The sequence below is a fragment of the Macaca nemestrina genome, chromosome 3, assembly GCF_043159975.1.
Source record: "Macaca nemestrina isolate mMacNem1 chromosome 3, mMacNem.hap1, whole genome shotgun sequence".
Taxonomy (NCBI): domain Eukaryota; kingdom Metazoa; phylum Chordata; class Mammalia; order Primates; family Cercopithecidae; genus Macaca; species Macaca nemestrina.
Window position 1 is genome coordinate 24,197,337 of NC_092127.1, and position 22,733 is coordinate 24,220,069.

The 22,733-nt window shown below is 38.1% G+C and overlaps 1 protein-coding gene and 1 pseudogene across 1 annotated transcript in view; one reads left to right on the forward strand and one right to left on the reverse strand.

The window, feature by feature from the left end:
- LOC105466723 (carboxypeptidase E) overlaps positions 1 to 22,733 on the reverse strand; it is a 121,251-nt gene that overhangs the window by 12,549 nt on the left and 85,969 nt on the right. The window contains exons 2-5 of the mRNA XM_071092856.1: positions 21,807 to 22,003; positions 18,589 to 18,756; positions 3,276 to 3,397; positions 1,045 to 1,223 (exon numbers count right to left, since the gene is read on the reverse strand). Coding sequence (XP_070948957.1) covers positions 1,045 to 1,223; positions 3,276 to 3,397; positions 18,589 to 18,756; positions 21,807 to 22,003 — 666 coding nt within the window. The remainder of the gene's footprint in view (positions 1 to 1,044; positions 1,224 to 3,275; positions 3,398 to 18,588; positions 18,757 to 21,806; positions 22,004 to 22,733) is intronic.
- On the forward strand, positions 14,978 to 16,154 carry LOC105466722 (nucleophosmin pseudogene; annotated as a pseudogene).

Sequence of the window (22,733 nt, forward strand, 5' to 3'; positions counted from 1 at the left end):
TTCCAAGGAATCATTAAAGTTTTTGTAAAAACTAAAGTATAAAATTACTTCCCATCTGATGTACTAGACATGCTCTAAATCCTAAATTTGACATAGATCATATTTCTGAAGCTATTGGGGGAAAGAGTACTAAGTCTGATCTGGATAAAATGCAAAATATAAATAAAAACAGAATTAACATGTATCAGAAAGAAAAAAATCAGAAAGAATATTTTTCTCAGCACGTAATTCAACAAAATTAAGCATATTAAACACACCAATACCCTACAATTAGCTAATGCTGCTTATTACCCTAACAAATTTTCTTCCTCCAGGTGGGCCACAGAAAATTTTTCTCAGGCAAAGAGAAAAGTAAAAAAATATATAAATATCTTCACATTTCAATCTTCATCCTTGAGTGTTAGTGAAAATAAGAGCTCTGTAAAGTCCGCCTTGGGACAAGGAAGCCAAGGGAGCTGCCTTGGCTACCTAGGAAGGGGCCTCCCCCAGCTACTGTCCCACATGGCAACTGCTTCCTTTTCAAACTAAACAGCGAAAAGCTACCTGATCTCATAGGGATTATTAGAGTAGTGAACATAAACTAAATATTCCATGTCAAATACTCCCCATTATCCCATCATTTAATAAAAGAGAACTGTGCACCAGGTTATGCTAAAAGCCAAAGCAAGCCCTCTAAAATGTATATTTACCTACAGTGAACGAGCATGACTGGCATATACTAAGGATGCCATCTCATTCCCTAAGGCTTGAACTTGAAAAGTAGCGTAATTAACAATATTCAATTTATTATTTTCCCAATGAATGTCTTCAGTTCATTTCCTGTATCTCTTCTATTAGCATCACACTTTTTAAAATTCACAAAAACAAAATTATACATAGTAATCATTCATGCAAAAAGTTGACTTTAATGGAAGAACTATAGATTCAGTCTACTTTTTAATGATGGAGGACGGTAGAAGATTCTCTAAATCTAAATCACTCTCTAAACCTAAATGGTCATTGTAAATAAGCTACAATCACATAGACAGCACAACAGAAACTCACCTCCAGGTACACTGTACCAAGCACCACCATTGGTGGTTCCATCTACAAAGCTGCTGTCATCATCATTCTTGCGACATGGTGGCCGATTGGGGTTAGACATGGCTGGGTTGAAAGAAGAGTATGCCCGGGCCAAGCTTTGGAAAATGGCGTCATCTGGGGAGGAGCTGTATTCATGAGCACTACCTAGAAAACAAATCCACAAGATTAAAGAAACAGACACAGACCAAGCAGCACCGCATGTTTTCTAAAGAGTGATTCAGTGTTGAGTAATTGTATTTTTGATGTATTTTTTAGCTACATAACTATGGGAAGGAGGTAAAAGTTTAAATACTGATTACACTTAGTTTTTAAGTTACAAAACTTCCATTCCTAATACTACAAAGTAGAAATTGGGTAGAATGTACATTCTACTTATGAGTTGAAAGCTTTGCAAGGAAAGGTAATAAAGTCATAGGAAACTAGGCCTGGGAGAATAGGAGGAAGATTTTTATTGTTAAAATTATTAATTTAAAAAACGTACCTATACTAATCTCATACCCACTATGAATCATTCTCATATATACCATTCAATATCTGGTCTTAGATTTTTTTAATCTCCTATATGTATTATAGAAATAAATAACACATTTTGATACACTGTATTCTTATTAATGCATTATAAATTATGCAGGCCTACAAGTTTCCCAATTATCAACAAACCACAAAATCTTTAAATTTATTTAACAATGTTATTTCCCCAAAGATGTTCTTCAACACTCAGTTTCCAGTATCTAAAATTATCATCCCAACAACCCCAATAAAAATTGGGCAAAGGACAAGAACAGACTTTTATCAAAAGAAGACATACAAGCAGTCAAAATAATTGAAAAAATGCTCAACATCATTAATCATCGGAGAAATGCAAATTAAAACCACAATATCATAATATATGACTCAAAATGGCTATTATTAAAAAGTCAAAAAACAACAGATGTTGACATGGATTCCCACCAGTGTTGGTGGAATTGTAAATTAATGTAACTTCTATGGGAAACAATACAGAGATTTCTCAAAGAACTAAAAATAGAACTACCATTCAATGTAATAATCCCACTATTGAGCATGTATCCAAAGGAAAAGAAATTATTATATAAAGAAGACATGTGCACTCATATGTTTATGGCAGCACTATTCACAAAAGCAGAGTCATGGATTCTGATTCCAACCTAATTGTTCATCAGTGGTTGATTGGATAAACTATGCAATACTAAGCAGCCATAAAAAAGAATGAAATCATGTATTTTGCAACGACATGGATGGAGCTAGGAGCCATTATCCAAAGTGAAATAATTCAGAAATCAAATACCATATACTCTCACTTATAAGTGGAAGCTAAACAATGCCTGTTCATTGACATAAAAGGTGGAAATAATACGCCCTGGGGGCTCCAAAAGTGGGGAGGATGGGAGGAGGTGAGGGATGAAAAATCACCTATTGGTTTCACTCTTTTGGTGATGGGTACACTAGAAACCCAAACTTCACCGTTATGTAATATATCCATGTAGCAAACCTATACAAGTACCCTGAATCTAAAATTCTAAAAAATAAAATAAAATAATCATCTTGTTTTTACAAAGAGCTAACTCTTCAAAGGCCCCTGAAAATAGATCCAAAGCAGGAAATTCCCTGCAGCAACAAAAATCAAGTTGAAAATATCTATCTGGCCAAAGGTTGCTTTGTCTGAAGCTTAACTAAAACTAGTTAGAGAAAGCCAAAGCACCACTCCCCCTCCCTGACACCACCAGAAATAGTTCCAAAAGGAAAACTGTGTGAACACAATAAGACACATGTAGAGATCCACTGGGGACCTGATCAAGCACCAAGAGGCTGCCCCCATGTTCAAGCCATCTTCTACATGAATCTACAAAACTTCCGTAATCTCTCCACTTTATCAGTGTCCAGGAGTGACCCAAGTTTATGACGTATATTTTCTCCCTTTCTGTTGTCTAGGTACTCTGTCAAGATCACGTTCCTCTTCACCTAAACTATTGAAAAAGTGAGTCCTTTTCTGCCAAATAGATATGCCAACACCACATGAAATGATTAGGAGAGCTTCCTGTTAAACATAGTTCTTTCTTCAGGCAAAAATCACTTAACGTCCACTTCTTTAAAAAAAAAATTACAGAAATCATCCTGTAAACCCTTGTACAGTATTATAAACTTTGAACCAATTAGAGAAGCAGAAAGAATACCTACCACTCCGTGTCTCATCATATGGATAATTGGCCACAAGGTCTCCTCCATGGAGATTGGCAGAGAGCACAAAAGGAATATCCATAATCCAATGAATGACAGCCTTGGTCTCAGGAGCAAGCTGTTCAGATGAGGCATTAAAAGGATTATAAATTTAATAATCATTGATATGACCACTTGACAGAAATGACATAGGAAAGGTAAAGGAAAACACTGAAAGCTGGTCATATTTTAACTATTTTGCGGTTGTCCTCGCAGAAAAAATAAAGCTTCCTACAAGAGCAGCATTCCTCATGTCTAACTTTCTCAGATTTATAATAAAAATATTTCAAAAGTGTTTAAATTTCTTTCAAAGTTTTATTTTTGTGGGCTGCCAGTTTTCTTCTCTTTGTAACTTGAAAACCAGCATGCAACTCACAAATTTTGGGACATCGCTGTCTGATCTATAGTGGTTCACACGTTGTTATTATGAATAGTTAAGGATAATACAAGGAGAAGAGAAAATAGTTGAACTGCAGAACAAGATCTGTCCTCTGTGGTGGTTCAAACATGTGGTAAAGTTTATTTCCAAATTTTGCTTATTATTTTCCCAACTTCCCTCAACTACTTCAAACATTTTTCCTATCAAAGAATATTAGGTTGAGTCTCCTTCAGAGTGGACTGTAAAATATGTTTACTTTGGAATGGTCATCTTAAATTTTTAAATAAAGGCAAGTTTCAAGAATTCATGTTAAGTCTTTAGAATGATTCACTGCCCCTCATATCTTGGAAGCAAAACAAAGGAAAAAAGAAATGTATACCAAAGAAATAATGTGGAGCCAAAAGCTTGATACTTTTATGCAATGAGTTTTTAACAGCAACTAGGAAGACTCTCAAACCCCGAGTGCTTCTCTAATGAAAAGAAAAGATTTTACTGGCGACGTGATCCATGCTGTTCTTTGGGACAGAAAATCTAATGACATCAGTAGGGTTTGATGGTTATAAGATCTCATATTTGTATAGCTGTGCTCAGTTTATGAATAGCTCTCACATGAACTATTTTACTGCACTTCAATATTTGCATTGGATATGCAAAGATATTCATACCCATTTCACAAGGAGGAATCTGAGAGCTGGGCGTGTTAAATAGCATATCTAAGTTCACACAGCTAAGAGTTCACATCCAGTGAACCATAAGGCTCATGCTGTTTTTAGTGTATCAGCTTTAGTCTATTAAAATTATCCTATTTTCACATAAGCTACTCTTAACTGTGTAAAAGTGTGATTTAGAGTAGGAGGTTGTTTTTATTATTTTTCATTTGGTTGGTAGATCTTATTTTTGCTTAAAAAAAATCATTGTAGAAAATGTAGAGGAGACAGACAAGAACAAAGAAGAAAATTTAAATTACCCATCATTTTACCACCTAAAGATACCCACTACTAACATTTGTATAGATCTCTTTCTCATTCTTTTCGCAATGTATTTATATAATTTTTAAATGTGATCATTTATATACCATTTTATATACTGCTTTTTTTTGCTTGACAACAGATAATGAACACCTTTTCATGTTATTAAATACCCTTCTAAAATGATATTTTAATGGCTGAGTGGTAGCCAATGACTGGATATAACATTTTTAAATACTAATAAAATGATAGCTAATACTTATTAAACACTTTCTGTGTCAGGCATGGAATTCTCCCATTCACTCTATGAAACAGGGACTACATTTTCCCCCATCTGAGAGATTAATAAACTGAGATGTAGAGAAGTTAGGAAACAGCATGAGGCCACTCAGCTGGGAGTGTCAGAGGCTGGACTCGAGCCCAGCCAGGCCAGCTCCACAGCCACTACACTAGTACTAGTAATCTCTAAGTGGTGATACTCGGTCATTTATATTTTAAAAATTAAAAATACTGTGGACACCTTTGTAGCTACTATTTGTGCAAATCTGTACTTTCCTTAGAGAAATCTCTAGAAACTGAATGACTTGACCACAAGTTAAGCACATTTTTAGGTAAAAATTTTTAAATTAAAATTTGTATTAGCTAAAACTGTCTACATTTAAAAATGTATTCCAAACTGCATTCTTGTAAGGTACAGGAATATAACCAGCAACAGTATCATAAACTTTCCATTTCTAATTTTTTTAAAACAATGGAATTATTATGTGTTTTAAAGTGTGTCACTTTGATTAATGACAAATGGAATTTTTTAAGTTTGCATTATTTTAATTAACCAATAAAACTAGAACAGTTTTTTATGTTTAGTGATTATTTCTATTTATTCTTCCGTGACATATTTGTACAGTTTAACTAATTTTTCTATTGAAATGCATAGCTTTTCTTAGTGACTTGCAACAGTTGTTTAGAAAAAAAATTAGCTCTCTATTACACACTATAAATATTTTCCAAGTGTGTCATGTGCCTTTCAAATTTTGTAATTAAAATACAGAACATTAAGATATTTATGTTAAGCACATAATGGCAAACCTATTGATCTTTTCTTTATGGTCTCTTTGCTTTTCCATTTCATTCATTCATTCAATAAATATTAAGTGTCCACTATGTACTAGTGTCTATACAAGAAATTTAGAAAGTTCTATCCCCCTCTAAACATTATATACCAAAGTTTTCTAGTTTCATACTTTTTAAACTTAAATTGTAGTGTCTAGAATTTATTTTGATCTATGCTGATATTTATGAGATGGATTTGTCTCAATTCCATTTATTCAACAATGCATTCTTTCCACAGGGATCTGAAATACACTCTTATTATATGTTGATTTAAATCAACCTAAAAATAACTAATATGGGAGATGACATCAAAATATTCTATAATGCATATACGTTTTAAGCGAATTTATGTTTTTACACCCAATTGCTAAGATGACATTAACATTAAATGAGATGAGTTTAACACACTCTTCTATAATATTCTGTTCAAAAGTTTTTCTTTTACTACTAAATTTATTTTCAGTCCTCTTCTTCTTTGTACATCTCTCATTCCCTCTATTTTCTTTAACCCAATGACAGATATTGACAGATATTCATATTTCAATAAGTTCAGAAGGGGCAAGGTGTGGTTTGGAGAATCATTGAGGACTTCAGGAAGGAGGTGGAACCTCACCAAGTCTAGGGACGAAAAGAGAGAAATGAGTGGTAAAAATAAAGAAGTTGGGAGTACCCGTGGCCCATCTGTTGGGGGTAAGGAAAATACTCTTTGGGAGGGAGGGTTGGTTTTACTGGGAGTTAGGAGGCAAAGCCATGCCAAGGCAGACTGTATTCCTGTGTTTATTATCCACCTAAAAGTGTTCAGAATGGCTTGCACAGTGTGCACCATATATTTATAGGTTGATACAGTCATAAAAATAGTATTGAAAAATACATATCAAAATGTTAATGGTGCTCACTGAAGATTGTTGCATAATGGATTCTTCTTTCTCCTTATTTGTATGTTTTAATTTTTGTAATAAAAATGAATTTTGCAATAGAAAACTTTTAGAAGAAACTGCTGTTGAAACAAATTGAAAGATACAGTCCTAAATACACAAAATTGTGTGAAGCTATCAGGTTTAGCCTATTACTAGTTCTTACATCATACACTATTGCTTATATGCATGTTACCAGTATGTTCAAAAGCAAGCAAGTAACTTCTACAATTTGATAAATTCAACTAAGTTTCCCTTTGACTATTAACAGAATCTTTTAGGCTGACTAAATCCTGAGACCCCTGTGTACTATAATTATATATTTAACTGACCCACAGAGAAGACTTCTGAGTACCTTTAAAATTGAGTCTTTAATAGAAGCTAGAAACAACTGTGGCCTTTCTTTAAACTTTCCACTTAAAGATTATAAATACAGCTCAAATATGATGCTCTGTAATAAGATGTCTTTGGTTCTTATATTATGATGAAACGCTATTCAGTTTTCTTCACAACTCTAGCTATTAAAGTCAGAGTAAACAATAAATGGCTGGGTATATTTTAATTGACTCTGCTTTCAGACCAAGGCTCATATACTGAGCCCAGATAACACTGGAGGTGGCCAGGCTGAAGAGCTCAAGAGCAGATGACAAACGACTTAGAGAAAGAATTCTGGGAGAGCAAGAGAGAGCTTTTATTCAGAGAGGTTCAGAAGAACCAGGAGAGCACGGATCTCGAGCAAGTGGACGTGTCTCAGGTACCTCCAGCATCTAGAGGGCTTTATAAGAATGAAGTTCCTTCCCACCACCCCCTCCTGAAGCACACACACCCCAGGCCTGGATCAGCTCACATGGGAATATGAATTTCTTTTTTTTTTTTTCTCACAACTATACAAAGGAGGAGGAATCTGCATTTCTAAGCGCTGATTCCCTGTTCCACCAAACAGAAGAATATATCTTGACATTTAAGAACCTCTATAAGGGATACAAATACAGATAATAGGCTGAGAAGGGGAAGAGGGTAGAGGAATATATAATAACAGTAATGAAATGCCTACTATATCTTTTGTACCATGCTGGATCAAAACACTGTCTCATACTTATGGACAAAAATGGAAAAAGGCGATGAACCAGACACAGGCAATATCACCCCATGATGATGAAGTAAGTTTAATAAAGATTTAGTGTAAACTAACCTTGCTTATGTTACAAAAAGGGACTAGTCCTTAATTTTCATGTATTTCTCTTTAATTTACCTTTATGAAAAGAAGTCACATTGAGTTTGTTTTAAATAAAAGCTCTTATTAAAAGATAGTATCATGAACATGCCTCTTTTAAACAAGTGTTGCCTAAGCTAGAAATACAAAAACATCTAATATAGAGATTATGCAAATATTCAGGTTCAGCTGGGGAAGGAGAAGGTAGTGCTGGCTAGAAGTAACGGTGCTTGCACAAAGTTGACAATCAAATATCCTGTCAACATGAGTTGATTTCACCATTTTTCTATGATAGGTGGAAGGAATTATTTTCTTCATTTCTCAGATTTAACAGAGACAGCACAGGCAAGTCAATGCAATCAATGGGGAAAGCTTGTAGGCTAATATGGGGCCTCCGCTTCCAGAAGTTTTCCATTTCTGTCTCAGCCCCCATGGTTTATTACACAGGACGGCCCTCTTTCACCTGGGGTTACCCCAGTCTGCTGCCTTTCTGGCTCTCTCTCCCATGAAAGACAATTTTCAGGCTGAGACAGTGATGTGTATCCATGACTCAGAAGCAGGAAAGCCTAAGTCACTCACTTATCAGGTTCTGCCAGGGTCCTCAGCCTTTGGTAGCCTTTGTCTCAGACTGTTGCAGGAGGTAGCTAGTCAGACATGAGCAGGGCAGGAGAGGGCCCTCCCCCAACACCAGGAATGTCAGGCAAACATTAGGTAATGAGCAGGAGGTTGTTAAACTGCCTTTCTAAAATAATAATTGGTTGCAGCAGGCGCCAGGGAAAGGCAGTCTCCCAACAAATTAAAAAACCTGAAACTGGTGATCAGCAGCTTCCCAATAAGATCTCAGGAGCTGGGCAAATGGGCTCATGCATGTGCACTGAGAAGCAAAATGGCAGAGTTCAACTGGTATACGACCTTCCTCTAGGAACACTGGACTGGTAAGGGACGAGCGCCTCAAGTGGGCATGTGCACAACTTCAGTAAACACACTGTGCACGCGCCCCTCCCAAGTGTTGCCAGGCCACTGCACATGCAAACAGCCCACCCAACGGAGGAATTAGGGGAAAAGGGACGCAACCCCCCCCAGAAGCATAAGCATACCAACCTATAAAGCCCCAAGTCAAAAAGTCAAACAGGGCACTTGATCTCTCAAGTTGCCCACTTGGCCCACTTCCAAGTGTACTTTACTTCCTTTTATTCCTGCTCTAAAGCTTTTTAATAAACTTTCACTCCTGCTCTAAAACCTGCCTCAGTCTCTCGCTCTGCCTTATGTTTCTCAGTTTAATTCTTTCTTCTGAGGAAGCAAGAATTGAGGTTGCTGCAAACCCATATGGATTCATCACTGGTAACATACTTTGGTGCCGCATGACTTGGATATGTTTCCCAGTGGTAAAAGACCTCTATGCCTCACCGTCCTTTGGCTGGAGGCGTTCAACCCCTGTATGCAGTTTCCTTCTCTCTTTTTGCCTCCTGCTTACTGACCAACCCCTAGAACAATTCTTCTCAGCCACAGTGGCTCTGCTCCCCACAAGCTGATCACTCAGTTCACACTAATGCATGGCTCGTAAGGGTGGAAGGAACTTGGAGTTCACATCAAGTAGAATTGAGACACCAATGGCCCTCCTGGACAGGAGGCTCACAAGAGTGGTAGAACTAAAGCCTACTGTGCAATGTTTGGGGTTTCCTCTGGTTTTTCAACTAAAGTTGGCTCTTTCCCCAAAACCACAACCTATTCTCCTTTTTTCTCCACCTATTCACCTCCTATTCACCTTTGTAGTCTCAAATGGCCTTGTGCACCAGCTAGACCATCTGCCTCAGGGGCAAGTCTGCTTCTTGTTTGCTTTCATGTCACGTGCCATGCAACTTCTTAAACACACAATCATTGTTATTTGTGTGCCACGGCTCTTGCTGCATTTGTGCAGCAGCAAAGACATAGGCTCCCTTGCAGATATCCCCTGAGATTTATACTTGTTCTTACCCTACCAGGTCAGATGACCTCCAACTCGTCCCCTGTCCTGTGGCACATTGCCAGGATAGATACAAATTGGAATCCCAGCCCTTATGACTTACCATATACTTTTTGTTCCTGTTATGCTCCAGGGCTAAGTTTTCCAGTGGCTTTTGAAGCACTTGTCTGCCTGCATAGGGCCTCACTGTAGCCCTTTAAGGATCTCACTTCCTTGCTTTTTTTGAGTTAGCGCCCCTTTGAAAGGAGGGAAAATTCTTCCTTTGCCATTTGTGAGTTCTTACCTCAAGCCCCAAGTCCTCCAGAGGTTACTACTTTATGTCAAGAGGGCAAATAAACATTGCCGTTTCACTAGCATCTGAAGGCTTTCAGTGAGTTTTATCTCACTTCCTCCCATTGCCTCCATTTCTCTAATCATTTCCACGCCCTTCTTAACATGCATCAAGACTTTCAAGGTCATATTCGAAGGGAGGGAAATCCAGCCACCTTGTGGCAGTTAGCTGAAAAACAGGCTTCTTATCTACTTAAAGAACATGGGAAGGAAATCTGAAAAAAGGGATAATCATTTTGTTGCTACAAGAGTCACCATAAGATGATGGAGACTGTTTACTCCAGCATCTCTTCTGTTCTCAAGTGGGTAATTGTATGAGATGGAACCAAGGTAATGGGTACATAGTAAGACTGGTTCATTCCAGAACCCTAACGACAAATGGGAGATGCCTATTCAGGATAACAGGAAAGTAAGAGGGGATGCCTTTGTTTTCCTTTTTCCTATTTTTCTCCTCTGTTCCCTCTTTGCAGGTGGGCAACCATGTCTCTATACCACGGGATATGCCCCTCAGATGCATTCCCAAAACCTGGGAAACGTGTGACTCCCCCAAACCTTTAAATAAAACAAAACACAACACAACAAAACAAACACTATTATTCCTTTGTAATACGGCTTGACCTAAAAATGAACTGGGAGAAAATACAAAAGTCAGCCTTGGAACCCAGTGCCTTTGTGCAGGAAATCCTCAAATCAGCCTCCTCAGTATTTTATAACTGAGAGCAGAATAAGGAGGATAGAGATAAGGAGAAGGAAAAATGTAGAAACAAGAGGGATGCTCAACTATTGGCTGCATTTTATAAGCTCTCCAACCCCCATCCAGGTTGCCCTAAAAACACTCCTTCAGGTAACTGCCATTGGTGTGGGAAGCCAGGCCACTGAAAGGCAAACTGCCCCAATGGGACAAATGAGAAGAAGCCAAGCATAGCTTGCCCCCTCTGTCACCAGCTTAGCTACTGGAAATTGGATGCCCTGAGGGCCAAAGGGTTCTGGGACAAGATCCCAACACCTAATGGCCTTGAGCTGAGGGGGTTCTCTGCTCTGGCTGGCTTCCAAGTCATCGAAAAGACAAAGCCAAGAGTAACTCCTGGAGGAGTAAAATATAAATTTCCCTTTGGGGTTTAAGAGCTGCCTACTCTATGCTAATCTCCTTATGTGAGCAACTCTCCTCCAAATTCTGCCAGGTAATGGGGGCAAATGGCACCTCCTCCCTCCAAAAGAAAAGATTCACTCTCTTCTGGGCAAAAATATGCCTTCCAAGATGGGTACCTGATTAATATTTACCCAACCTCTAAATTCATCTTTTCCTCTAATAACTCTATTTCTCCTAGAAAGCTACCTAAATCTTAAATAACTTCACCCTAGCCAGTCCTACCTCAAGGATAAAGAACTCGCCCACATTTATTCAGACAAGCCCCAGCAAAAATCTAACTGAGCAATCTCTTGACGGGGGATAACTTCTACAATATGCAGATAACCTCCTTCTTCTCTGCTCCTCCTTCACAATCCTCACACAGCAACATGCAGTACAGACCTTAACTTCCTAACAGAAGGAAAATGACTTTAATCTAATTCAAAGGTTATAAAGAGAAAAAGGTATTTTTGGTAAGGAAGATTATAAAGAACAGAAGTTTTATATGAGAAAGGATCTTGTACAGTAAATTCTTGTCCTAAAGTAAAATGACTTGTTGTTAAAAAGAGGGATGTTTAGGACAAATCCGAAAGTCCAAGCATGTCATAGATAGTCTGTGTGAGTTGTGAAAAGATTTGTGAAAGGGAATTTATTTTTAAAAAGTTATACAGTTTTAAAGGTTATTAGGCCTACTAAATGCTTCATAAACTGCTACTCTGACTCTTAACTGAACAACTTGCTGCCTTTAAAGCTACATAAGGCCTGGAGACATACAGAGTTAGCCATGTCCCCTAGATGCTGGAAAGGGTCAAACCTTTTCTGCATTTCTGTCTAGTGTCCTAAGCTCCAAACCTAGTACATAGTCAGAATCACTTACTTAGTATGTTTTTCACAAAAAGTAAAAGTTGCTAAGAGTTAACAGTGTAGCATATTCTTGAGAATACTGGAAAAGTTTTATATGCAAGGCATGTAAGGAAAGTAGAATGTGGTTTTAGTAAAAGATTATAAGAAGGCATGGAAATGTGGATTGTTTTGGCCTAGTTTAGAGACTTAAAGGATTTTTTTAAGTTAGGATAAAACTGAAGGTTTGAGCAAGTTGTGGAAGGTTTGTGAAAAATTAATCTTGTAAAAAAAATCTGTGCATAATCACATTGGCTAAGTTAAAGGAATACTATTCCATTTTTCCATAAATTGAAAAGCACAAGAGTTTTAGTAAAGCATTGATCTACTCTTCATAAATGTGTTATTTATATGTGTTCCAAAATTATGCAAAACTCCTATAATTCTGATATAACTTAGAATATTATCAGTAATAATTATAATTGTTATGCTACACAATTGTGTGCCACAGAGATAACAAATTTTCTTGGCATCTGTGTCTTTGACTATGGCTGCCCTAAGACTTTTTCTCATTCACAGACAATTGTTGTCTTGTTTTAATCCTCTTTAAAAGGTGGCCTTTATAATCAGCTATAGGACTCTGGCAGGCACTCTTGAATGTAGGTTGCTGATAACTTTAAAGAATATAGAAAGAACTTGCAGGACTCTCATAGAGGGCTGAAGTGTTCATGAATATCAAGCAGAACAGGAGTTAACTGCATGGACTGAACTAATTAAGAAGACTAAAATAATCCTTTTGTGACTTTTTGCTTAAAACATTGCTGATCCTTTGTTTTTCAGTCAAGAAAACTTTCTTTTGAGCTATTTACAGCTTTTAAAAATAAGTACTCCTGTAAACAAAATTTGGAGCCTATTTCTCTCCACCTGATTCCTCTAGAATTTGGAAACTATTTGTGAGTATTCTTAACTTTTGGCAATACAGTTATTTGCATAAATACAATAGTAATCTGTTTTCTTTTGCAAAAGGGCACAATTGGAGAAACTGGTTATTTTACCAAGGGTTTGACTGGAAAGGCATGCTCTACTTTAAGGAATCAAATTTGACTTATAGAGCCAATAAAAACCCCTTGGGAAAACTGGCCTCATACCTTGTCTACACAGTCCCTGTACAGTGTTCCTGATCCATGGGGAGTAAAGAATGTCACTTTCTGAAAGGCCTAGGAGCCCTAGGTTATCGTGGGACCTCAAGAGGAGAAGAATTTACCCAACTCATCCCAGTATTTGACGGCAGAAACCCATGGCTGGGCTCAAGGCATTTAAGAAGTCTTATCTGAGATTCCTTATGGAATGAAGTTTCAACAAAGCCAATTTTAAAAGGAGCTTATATGGCAAATAATTATTCTTGCTGTGCTTTATGCAAATAATCAGATCAAGTATGATAAGACCAAAGCTTATTTTGCAAACAAATTGGTCCTATCATGATTTGTTTTTAATAAAAATGAGGACTGGAGAGAGAAAAGTTATATTTCAAGAACATAACAGATTATAATCTAATAACTTGGTATTAGATTATATTCTCAGCAGTTGTTTTTGAGTTTTTATCCGCAATTTAGACTAATCCTGCTTATTCCTGTGAACCAACCAGTGATCTCTGGCCGCAGCTCAGAAGAAACAAGAGGAATAGGTAATGTAAAACTCTGGATAAATATTCTAATTCTAGGAATACATTGGAATTGGCTAGTAAGCCCATCCACTCAAGTCTTAGCAGGCATGACAATAGCCACCAGTTACCTGAGCATGTTGGCAGCCTCGGGATTTTTTGGAGTTGTCCTCACCCCCTTATTTCATTTTGACATTCTTCTAAATCTAATAAACTGATTTGTCTCCTCTTGCCTTCAGGCCATCAAGCTCCAGATGATCCTCAGTGAAAGATACCATCCTGTCAGTATTCAAGAGTCACCCTTCTACAAAGGACCCCTAGAATTCCCATCAATGAGACATGACAGAGGCAAAATCCCACCCCTGTCTCCCTCAGGCATGGCTGGATACTGTTTTCACCAACCCATGGAGCCATCCTACCCTGACAGCTAGCAAGAGGTGAAGACCCACAAAACAACCACCACCACCCCTCTATCAGCAGGAAGCAGTTACAGAAGACTGACATTTATCCATTTTCCCCAAGTAATTGAGGACTTGGACTCTTGAGGGGGAAAATGTTGTGGCAGGTAGGTAGTCAGACATGAGCAGGGCAAGAGAGTGCCCTCTGACCACCAGGAATGTCAGTCAACCATCAGGTGATAGTCAGGCAGTTGTTAAACTGCCTCTGTAACATAATAATTCATTGCAGCAGGTGCCAGGGAAAGGCAGTCCCCCAACAGACAGAAAAGCCTAAAACTGGTGATCAGCTTCCTGATAAGATGGCAGGAATTGGGCAAGTGGGCTCAAGCATATTAAGAGGCAAAATGGCAGGGATTAACTGGTATGTGACTTTGTAGGAACACTCAACTGGTAAGGGAAGAACAACTCAAGTGGGCATGCATACAACTTCAGTAATCACACTGTGAATATAGTGCCTACCAAGTGCTGGGAGGCCACCATGCATGTGGACAGCCCAGCCCAAGAGGAGAATGAGAGGGAAAGAGAAACAAGCCCCCCACTCCCTTGGAAACATGCCAATGTATAAAATCCCAAGTCAAAGGTCAAACAGTGCACTTGAGCCCTGGTGTGATTCCATCCTGCGCAGCTGTTCTCTGGAGCAGCATTCGTTTATCTCCGCCCGCCTTCTCTCCCACCTAAGTGTGTGCCGCCACCTGATGGGAGATTCGATGGACATGGACATGACCCCCTTGAGGCCCCAGAACTATCTTTTCGGTTGTGATCTAAAGGCCGACAAAGATGATCACTTTAAGGTGGATAATGATGAAAATGAGCACCAGTTATCTTTAAGAATGGTCAGTTTAGGGGCTGGTGCAAAGGATGAATTGCACATTGTTGAAGCAGAGGCAATGAATTACGAAGGCAGTCCAATAAAAGTAACACTGGCAACTTTGAAAATGTCTGTAGAGCCAACGGTTTCCCTTGGGGGCTTTGAAATAACACCACCAGTGGTCTTAAGGTTGAAGTGTGGTTCAGGGCCAGTGCATATTAGTGGACAGCACTTAGTAGCTGTGGAGGAAGATGAGGAGTCAGAAGATGAAGAGGAGGAGGATGTGAAACTCTTAAGTATATCTGGAAAGCAATCTGCCCTTTGAGATGGTAGCAAAGTTCCACAGAAAAAAGTAAAACTTGCTGCTGATGAAGATGATAATGATGATGATGATGATGAAGATGATGATGATGATGAAGATGATGATGAGGAGGAAGCTGAAGAAAAAGCACCAGTGAAGAAATCTATATGAGATACTCCAGCCAAAAATGCACAAAAGTCAAATCAGAATGGAAAAGACTCAAAACCATCATCAACACCAAGATCAAAAGGACAAGAATCCTTCAAAAAACAGGAAAGGACTCCTAAAACACCAAAAGGACCTAGTTCTTAGAAGACATTAAAGCAAAAATGTAAGCAAGTATAGAAAAAGTTGGTTGTCTTCCCAAAGTGTAAGCTAAGTTCATCAATTATGTGAAGAATTGCTTCCGGATGACTAACCAAGAGGCTATTCAAGATCTCTGGCAGTGGAGGAAGTCTCTTTAAGAAAATAGTTTAAACAATTTGTTAAAAATTTTCCGTCTTATTTCATTTCTGTAACAGTTGATATCTGGCTGTCCTTTTTATAATGCAGAGTGAGAACTTTCCCTACCGTGTTTGATAAATGTTGTCCAGGTTCCATTGCCAAGAATGTGTTGTCCAAAATGCCTGTTTAGTTTTTAAAGATGGAACTCCACCCTTTGCTTGGTTTTAAGTATGTATGGAATGTTATGATAGGACATAGTAGTAGCAGTGGTCAGACATGGAAATGGTGGGGAGACAAAAATATACATGTGAAATAAAACTCAGTATTTTAATAAAGCAAAAAAAAAAAAAAAACCAAACAAGAAACAGTGCACTTGATCTCTCAAGTTGCCTTGCTTGGCCCTCTTCCAAGTGTACTTTACCTCCTTTCATTCATGCTGTTAACTTTTTAGTAAACTTTCACTCCTGCTCTAAAACTTGCTTTAGTCTCTCATTCTGCCTTATGCTTCTTGGTCGAATTCTTCTGAGGAGGCAAGAATTGAGGTTGCTGCAGACCTGTATGAATTTGCCACCACTAAGAAGGCCAGCCCCCACCTGTAGGCCCAGCCCATGTTTCTGGAATGAATTCTATATATAGGCTGGGGAGTTTTTAAAAGTTTAGTCCAATAATCTAAGACTCTATGTCTCCTGGATCCTTTATCCATCATCCCAATCCCATGATGAACACTTGTGTGGATCCCTGGCTGCTTACTTGCAGTGACCCTCTTTTTCAGATATTATGATTTGTTTGCTGAGCTGGATTGTGTTTATTCACAACAGGCCCTAGCCTACTGTGTGTCATAATCAAATATTAATCATAATTCTTACAATCAAGTGATCAAATTCTAGAATCAAAGGAGAAAACAGCTGTGTAAACTAATAACATATATAAAGCTGGATGTAACAATAAGCCCATACTGGAAGTATAGATGAAGAACATATAAAAAAAAAAGGAATCTGTCTTGAAGAGTAGAGGATGACTTCACAGAGGGATTGGCATGGAAGGAAAGAGAAGACAATTCTAGATAGTTGGAGCAGCAACTCATCTGAAGACATAAAATTGTTAGAAAATGGTATGTTTAGGAGCACAGAGGAGTTGGTATGAGTGAAGTCTATAGGGTATCAAAGCCAGGTTAAGGAATAAACCAGCTGGCAGCTTCCAGGGACCAAGGGGCGCTGAAATGACCCAGCGACTAGAATAAAGTGGAGAAATTGTACTTTGCGAGCTGTCACTTAGGAAAGACACTAGACGTCGTGGACACATGAGAACAGAAATACCCAGAAGAATAGAGAAGGAACAGAGGGCTGCTGACAGCAGTTCTTCACCTTTCCTCCAAGATGGGCTCAATTTCTCCTCCAAGTAATTGACAACAATATTGGTTGAAAGATGCACCAAATGTTGAGTGCATATGTAAATGTGTCCACCTAGCCCTCAGCTACATAACAGAGAGTACCAAAAAATTACACTGAAATGTTAATAAAAGTTCCAGGTCCTGGCCTCAAGTATTTTATGTGTATTAAGTCATTCAATCCTTATCCTATGAGGTAGATATTATCACTTCCATATTACAGATGAAGAATCTGAAGCACAGAGAGGTCAAATAACTTTACAAAGTTCACACAACAAGTATGAAGCCATGATTTACCTCTAGAGTGGCTACCTCTAGAGTCTCCATACTTAACCATCACATTGAGTTTTCACTTTATCTTCTGGGCAGTGGAGAGCTGGTAAGGTTTTTTAAGCAAAAGAGCAATAATTTGTGTGTGAACATCACTCTGAAAGATTGAGAATTTGAGAAGATAGAATAGAGTTGGGAGACGCTGGACATGAAACACGAGTAAGAGGCCACTGAGCCAGTCACAGCAGGAGACCATGGGGGCCTGAGCTGAGGCAGGGGAATGAGTTTGCAGAGGAAGGGAAATGGAAGAGGTGTCAGAGAGATCAAACCACTGAGCAGTGGTAACTGGTGAGGAGTAACAGAGATGGAAAAATCAAAAGCTTTGATGATTGGGATAAATGAAAGAATAGTGGTTCCAAGGGAAAATATTTGTTTCTGGACAACCTGAGCTTGAGGTTTCAAGTTCCACCAGTTAAAGGAACCCAAGTTAGCTAGTAAAACAGAGACATAAAGCTCTGTGGAAAGTCTGGAGTTAGAGGCACGGATCTGGGAGACCTTGTGTAACAGACAACGCTGAAAGTTGAGGTAAGGAGGGAAGCCCAGGGAAGCAGATAAAGGTATCAGATGAGACCCCAAAGATGGCCAGCATTTAAGCCCAGGTAGAAGAAACAGGGAAAAAAACTGAGTAGTGATTTGAAAGGCAGTAGAAGAAGTAGGAGAAAGTAGAGTTTTGTAAAGCAAGGGAGGAGAAAGTTCTGGAAAAGAGAAAAAGAGCAACAGTGTAAATTTGGCAGGAGGAGCTGATCAGATGAGCTAATAAAGGGTCTCTGAGAAGGCCATGGTGACTTTCTAAGAAACCTACAACTGGGTTCCTCCCTATATCTACACCTCCAACTCCTCTCCACCTACGGCCCAATTCTAGGGGCCAGGACTAATCTCATGGCACCAGCCCTTCCAGCCTTGACTTTCAAAGCCACAGTTAACCACTCCATATGAGCTGTGATGTTACTCCTCTGTCCTTCACGATGATGAAGATATTGGAACATATTTCCTTAGGCTAGAGATGAACCCAAGAAGACTATCCCGTGGTCACTACCTTTGTGTTTTGATCCACAATTTTCTTCATATTTTTCAACAGATGATTATTTGGACCACCTTCTTTCTCATTCACGTACACTATCCTATCCAGGTCTGGAAAGTTCCGGTTCAGATCTATTCCCTGGGCATTGCTTCGACCCACAAACCAGTCTTTGAGTTCACCAGGCTAAAAAAAAAAAGTCAAAGAGAAAAAATCATCAGTTGCTTATTATTATTGTCACTTTCTATTTAAGGTCTCTATCAATGCTCTTTAAAATAACTATTAAGATTATTTATTTCAACAATGCCCTCCCATATCAGCATTTTTACTACTTTACTTATATAAACATGAAGATATCAAATTTAAAGTACAGTGATGGGCCGCATCATGACATTTCTTACCACGACTGACAGACTATACAACAGTGATCCCATAAGATTATAATGGAGGTGAAAAATTCCTATTGCCTAGTGACATTTTGATGATCGTGACCCTGTGTAGGCCTAGTCTGATACGCGTGTTTGTATCTTAGTTTCTTTTTTTTTTTTTCCTAAGAGACAGGGTCTCACTCTGTTGCCCAGGCTTGGGTGCAATGGCACAATCACAGCTAACTGTAACCTCAAACTCCTGGGTTCAAGTGATCCTCCTTCCTTGGCCTCCCAAAGCACTGGGACTACAGGTGTGCACAACCATGCTAGGCTAAGTTTTTATTTTTTATTTTTGCTAAAGACAGGGTCTCACTATGTTGCTCAGGATGGTCTCAAACTCCTGGCCTTAAGCAATCCTCTCCTCTGGGCCTCCCAAAGCACTGGTATTACAGATAGAAACCACTGCACACAGCCTGTGTCTCATTTTTAACAAAACAGTTGAAAAACTAAGAAACCCTTAAAAGTTTTTAAAATAGAAAAAAAGCTTGTAGAACAAGGATATAAAGACAAAAGATTTTTGGACGGCTCTACAATGTATTGTGTGTTTCAAGCTAAGTGTTATTACAAAGAGTCCAAAAGGTTTTTAAAGTTTAAAAGTTTATAAAGTAAAAAAGTTACAGTAAGGTGACCAGGTGCGGTGGCTCACGGCTGTAATATCAGCACTTTGGGAGGCCAAGGCGGGTGGATCACGAGGTCAGGAGATCAAGACCATCCTGGCCAACATGGTGAAACCCCGTCTCTACTAAAAATACAATGCTGAGGCAGGAGAATAGCTTGAACCAGGAAGTCGGAGGGCGCAGTGAGCCGAGATCATGCCATTGCACTCCAACCTGGTGACAGAGTGAGACTCCATCTCAAAACAAACAAACAAAAAAAAAGTTACAGTAAGATAAGTTTAATTTATCATTGAAGGAAGAAAAATATTTTTTATAAATTTAGTGTAGCCTGAGTGTACAGTGTTTATAAATTCTATAGTAGTGTACAGTGGTGCCCTAGGCCTTCACATTCACTCACCACTCACTCACTGACTCACCCAGAGCAACTTCCAGCTCCATTTATGGTAAGAGCCCTATCCAAGGGTACTGTTTTTATCTTTTATGCCGTATTTTCACTGTACCTTTTCTATGTTTAGATATACAAATAGTTACTAGTATGTTGCGGTTGTCTACAGTATTCAGTACAGTAACATGCTGTACAGACTTGTAGCCTAGGAACCGTGGGCTATATCACATAGCCTAGGTGTGTAGTAGGCTACACCATGCAGGTTTATGTAGGTGCACTCTAGAATGTTCACAAAACAACAAAATCACCTAACATTGCATTTCTCAGAACACTTCCCCATTATTGAGAGATGCATCACTGTACTTGTTATAGGTATTTTGAAAATATGTTCGATGAATAATATTTTAAATGTTAAAAATAATAAAGAGATATTTATCATCAAATTTCACAATATATATTCACTAGTTATAAATGACCTATTTCAAAGCACATTGAAGATTTAAGTAAAATATTCATTGCCTCTGTAAATCACAGCAACCTATTTTTTAAATATTTAGAAGAATAAATAACTAAAGATTAGAAGCTTAAAATGAATTTAACATGCATTATGGACTAATAACATGTCTCCCTCTTATAGTCTTCATGGAAAAATATGAGCTTAGAACAAAATTCTAGGGCTTTATGGTTTGAGGAATTTCTCTCCAGTTTAAACCCTTCATTTATCTAATGGTACAATCTGGAAAATTATTCCAAGATATTTGTTTTATTTTATAATGTGAATTTTCTTGTTTTACTGTTAAATTATATCACATGATATAGACATATTTCCACATTTTTTAAGTCATGGAAGCTTAGATATCTTAGACTGCGAGGAATAAAAATCTATAAGACAGAAAATAGCAATGATAATCTGTTGCCTATATGTCTAAAACTTCTGAATATTACCTTAAAATTTTAAATAATTTAATTTTATATATTACTAGAATTTTTCTCTCATAAAACTTTAGAAATCGTATCAATTTTATATCTATTTACAGAAATTCGCTGAGTTTCTTACAATGTCAAACTATGTCATTGGATCTTTTTAACTGTAGATAAACATACTAAATATTAACTTGAATGTGTTCTCATGTTCCCATAGACTAAGAAAATTATTTTAAACTGTAGAAAGCAGCATATATAATGTTCCCCACCCCTGTCCAATAAAATAGGAACAAACACCATATATCTTCTCTTAAAAAGGTATTACTTTCCAGTTCATCTAACAGCTAAGATATATTAAATTATTTTTAGTTAAGAGGTAGGGTTTTCGCTTGTTTGTTTTTTAACTTTACTGAGCATATGTAAAAACCAAGTAAACATCAGTAAAACATTATTCTGGCCAAAAGTATTTCTTCCTTAAATTCAGTAGAGGGCGCTGTGACACTAGCTCACCCACATACACCCATGGCGTTACTCTTCAACAAATAGCAGTATTTTTCATATTTGTAGATTTTTAAAAGAAAACTTAGCTAGTCACAAAAGTGTAATAATAATTTATTGAAAAACATAAAACAGAACACTATTTGAACATTAACTTCTTAACACAATTTCTGATTTGCAGTCTTTACTGGAAAAATTCGCCCATCACCCCTTTCATTCTTAGCTGTTTTCTTACCAGTGAGTTGAATAATGAATGCATCACTTATGCCCTCCACTGCACCATCTTTAAGCTTTGTGCGAGGGCATAATTTTTAGATAAACATGTATGTACAAACATACAGAAAATGAAGAAAGAACGCCTGATCTGAGCTGCCTGGCACTCACCTGAGACGCTGCCTTCTCAAAGCCATCTGGGTTCAGGGAAGGCATGATATGAATGCGGGTACTGTGGATCAGGTTGACAATTGTCTCGTTCCCCTTCTGGTATTCATTGCATAGGTACTGTGCCAAGAAAATGAGCAGTTCCCGTCCAACAGCCTCATTCCCATGCATATTCCCAATGTATTTAAATTCAGGCTCACCTGAAAGATTAACAATAGATAGTTTGGAGATGTTTTCCATGACATACAGTGCCAAATACATTGTATACCTACAAATGTATTATGAATATCAGATGGTTTTTTTCCTCCAGCAGCGATGCCTTTAAAAAAAAAAATCTTCCTTAGACATTAAAATACCCCTTCTATCCTTCTATTCCTCTCCTCCCAGCTACCCACCTGTTATGGACTGAATTGTATTCACCCAAAATTAATATGTTGAGGGTCTAACATCCAATGTGACTGTATTAAGGAGGTAATTAGGGTTAAATTAAGTTATAAGGGTGGAGCTCTAATCCAATAGGACTGTCATCTTTATAAAAAGAGGAAGAGACACCAGAGCCCTCTTTCTCTCCTCTGCACAGAGGAAAGACCATATGAGAGCACAGTGAGAAGGCTGCCGCCTGCAAGCCGGGAAGAGAGGCCTCACCAGAAACCAACCCTGCTGCCACCTTGGTCTTGAACTTCTAGCCTACAGGACTGTGAGAAAATAAATTTCTGTTGTTTAAGCCAGCCAGTCTGTGGATATTTTGCTATGGCAGTCTGACAAGACTAATATACCATCTCACCCACAATAACTAATAATAATAATACACTATGTGCCTCCTATTAAACAATATGCTTTGCATGTTTTCTCATTTAATCCTGACCAAACACTTAAGCAGACTTAAGACTGCTTAAGAAGACTGTCTCCATAGTTATATGGCCTGTGAAG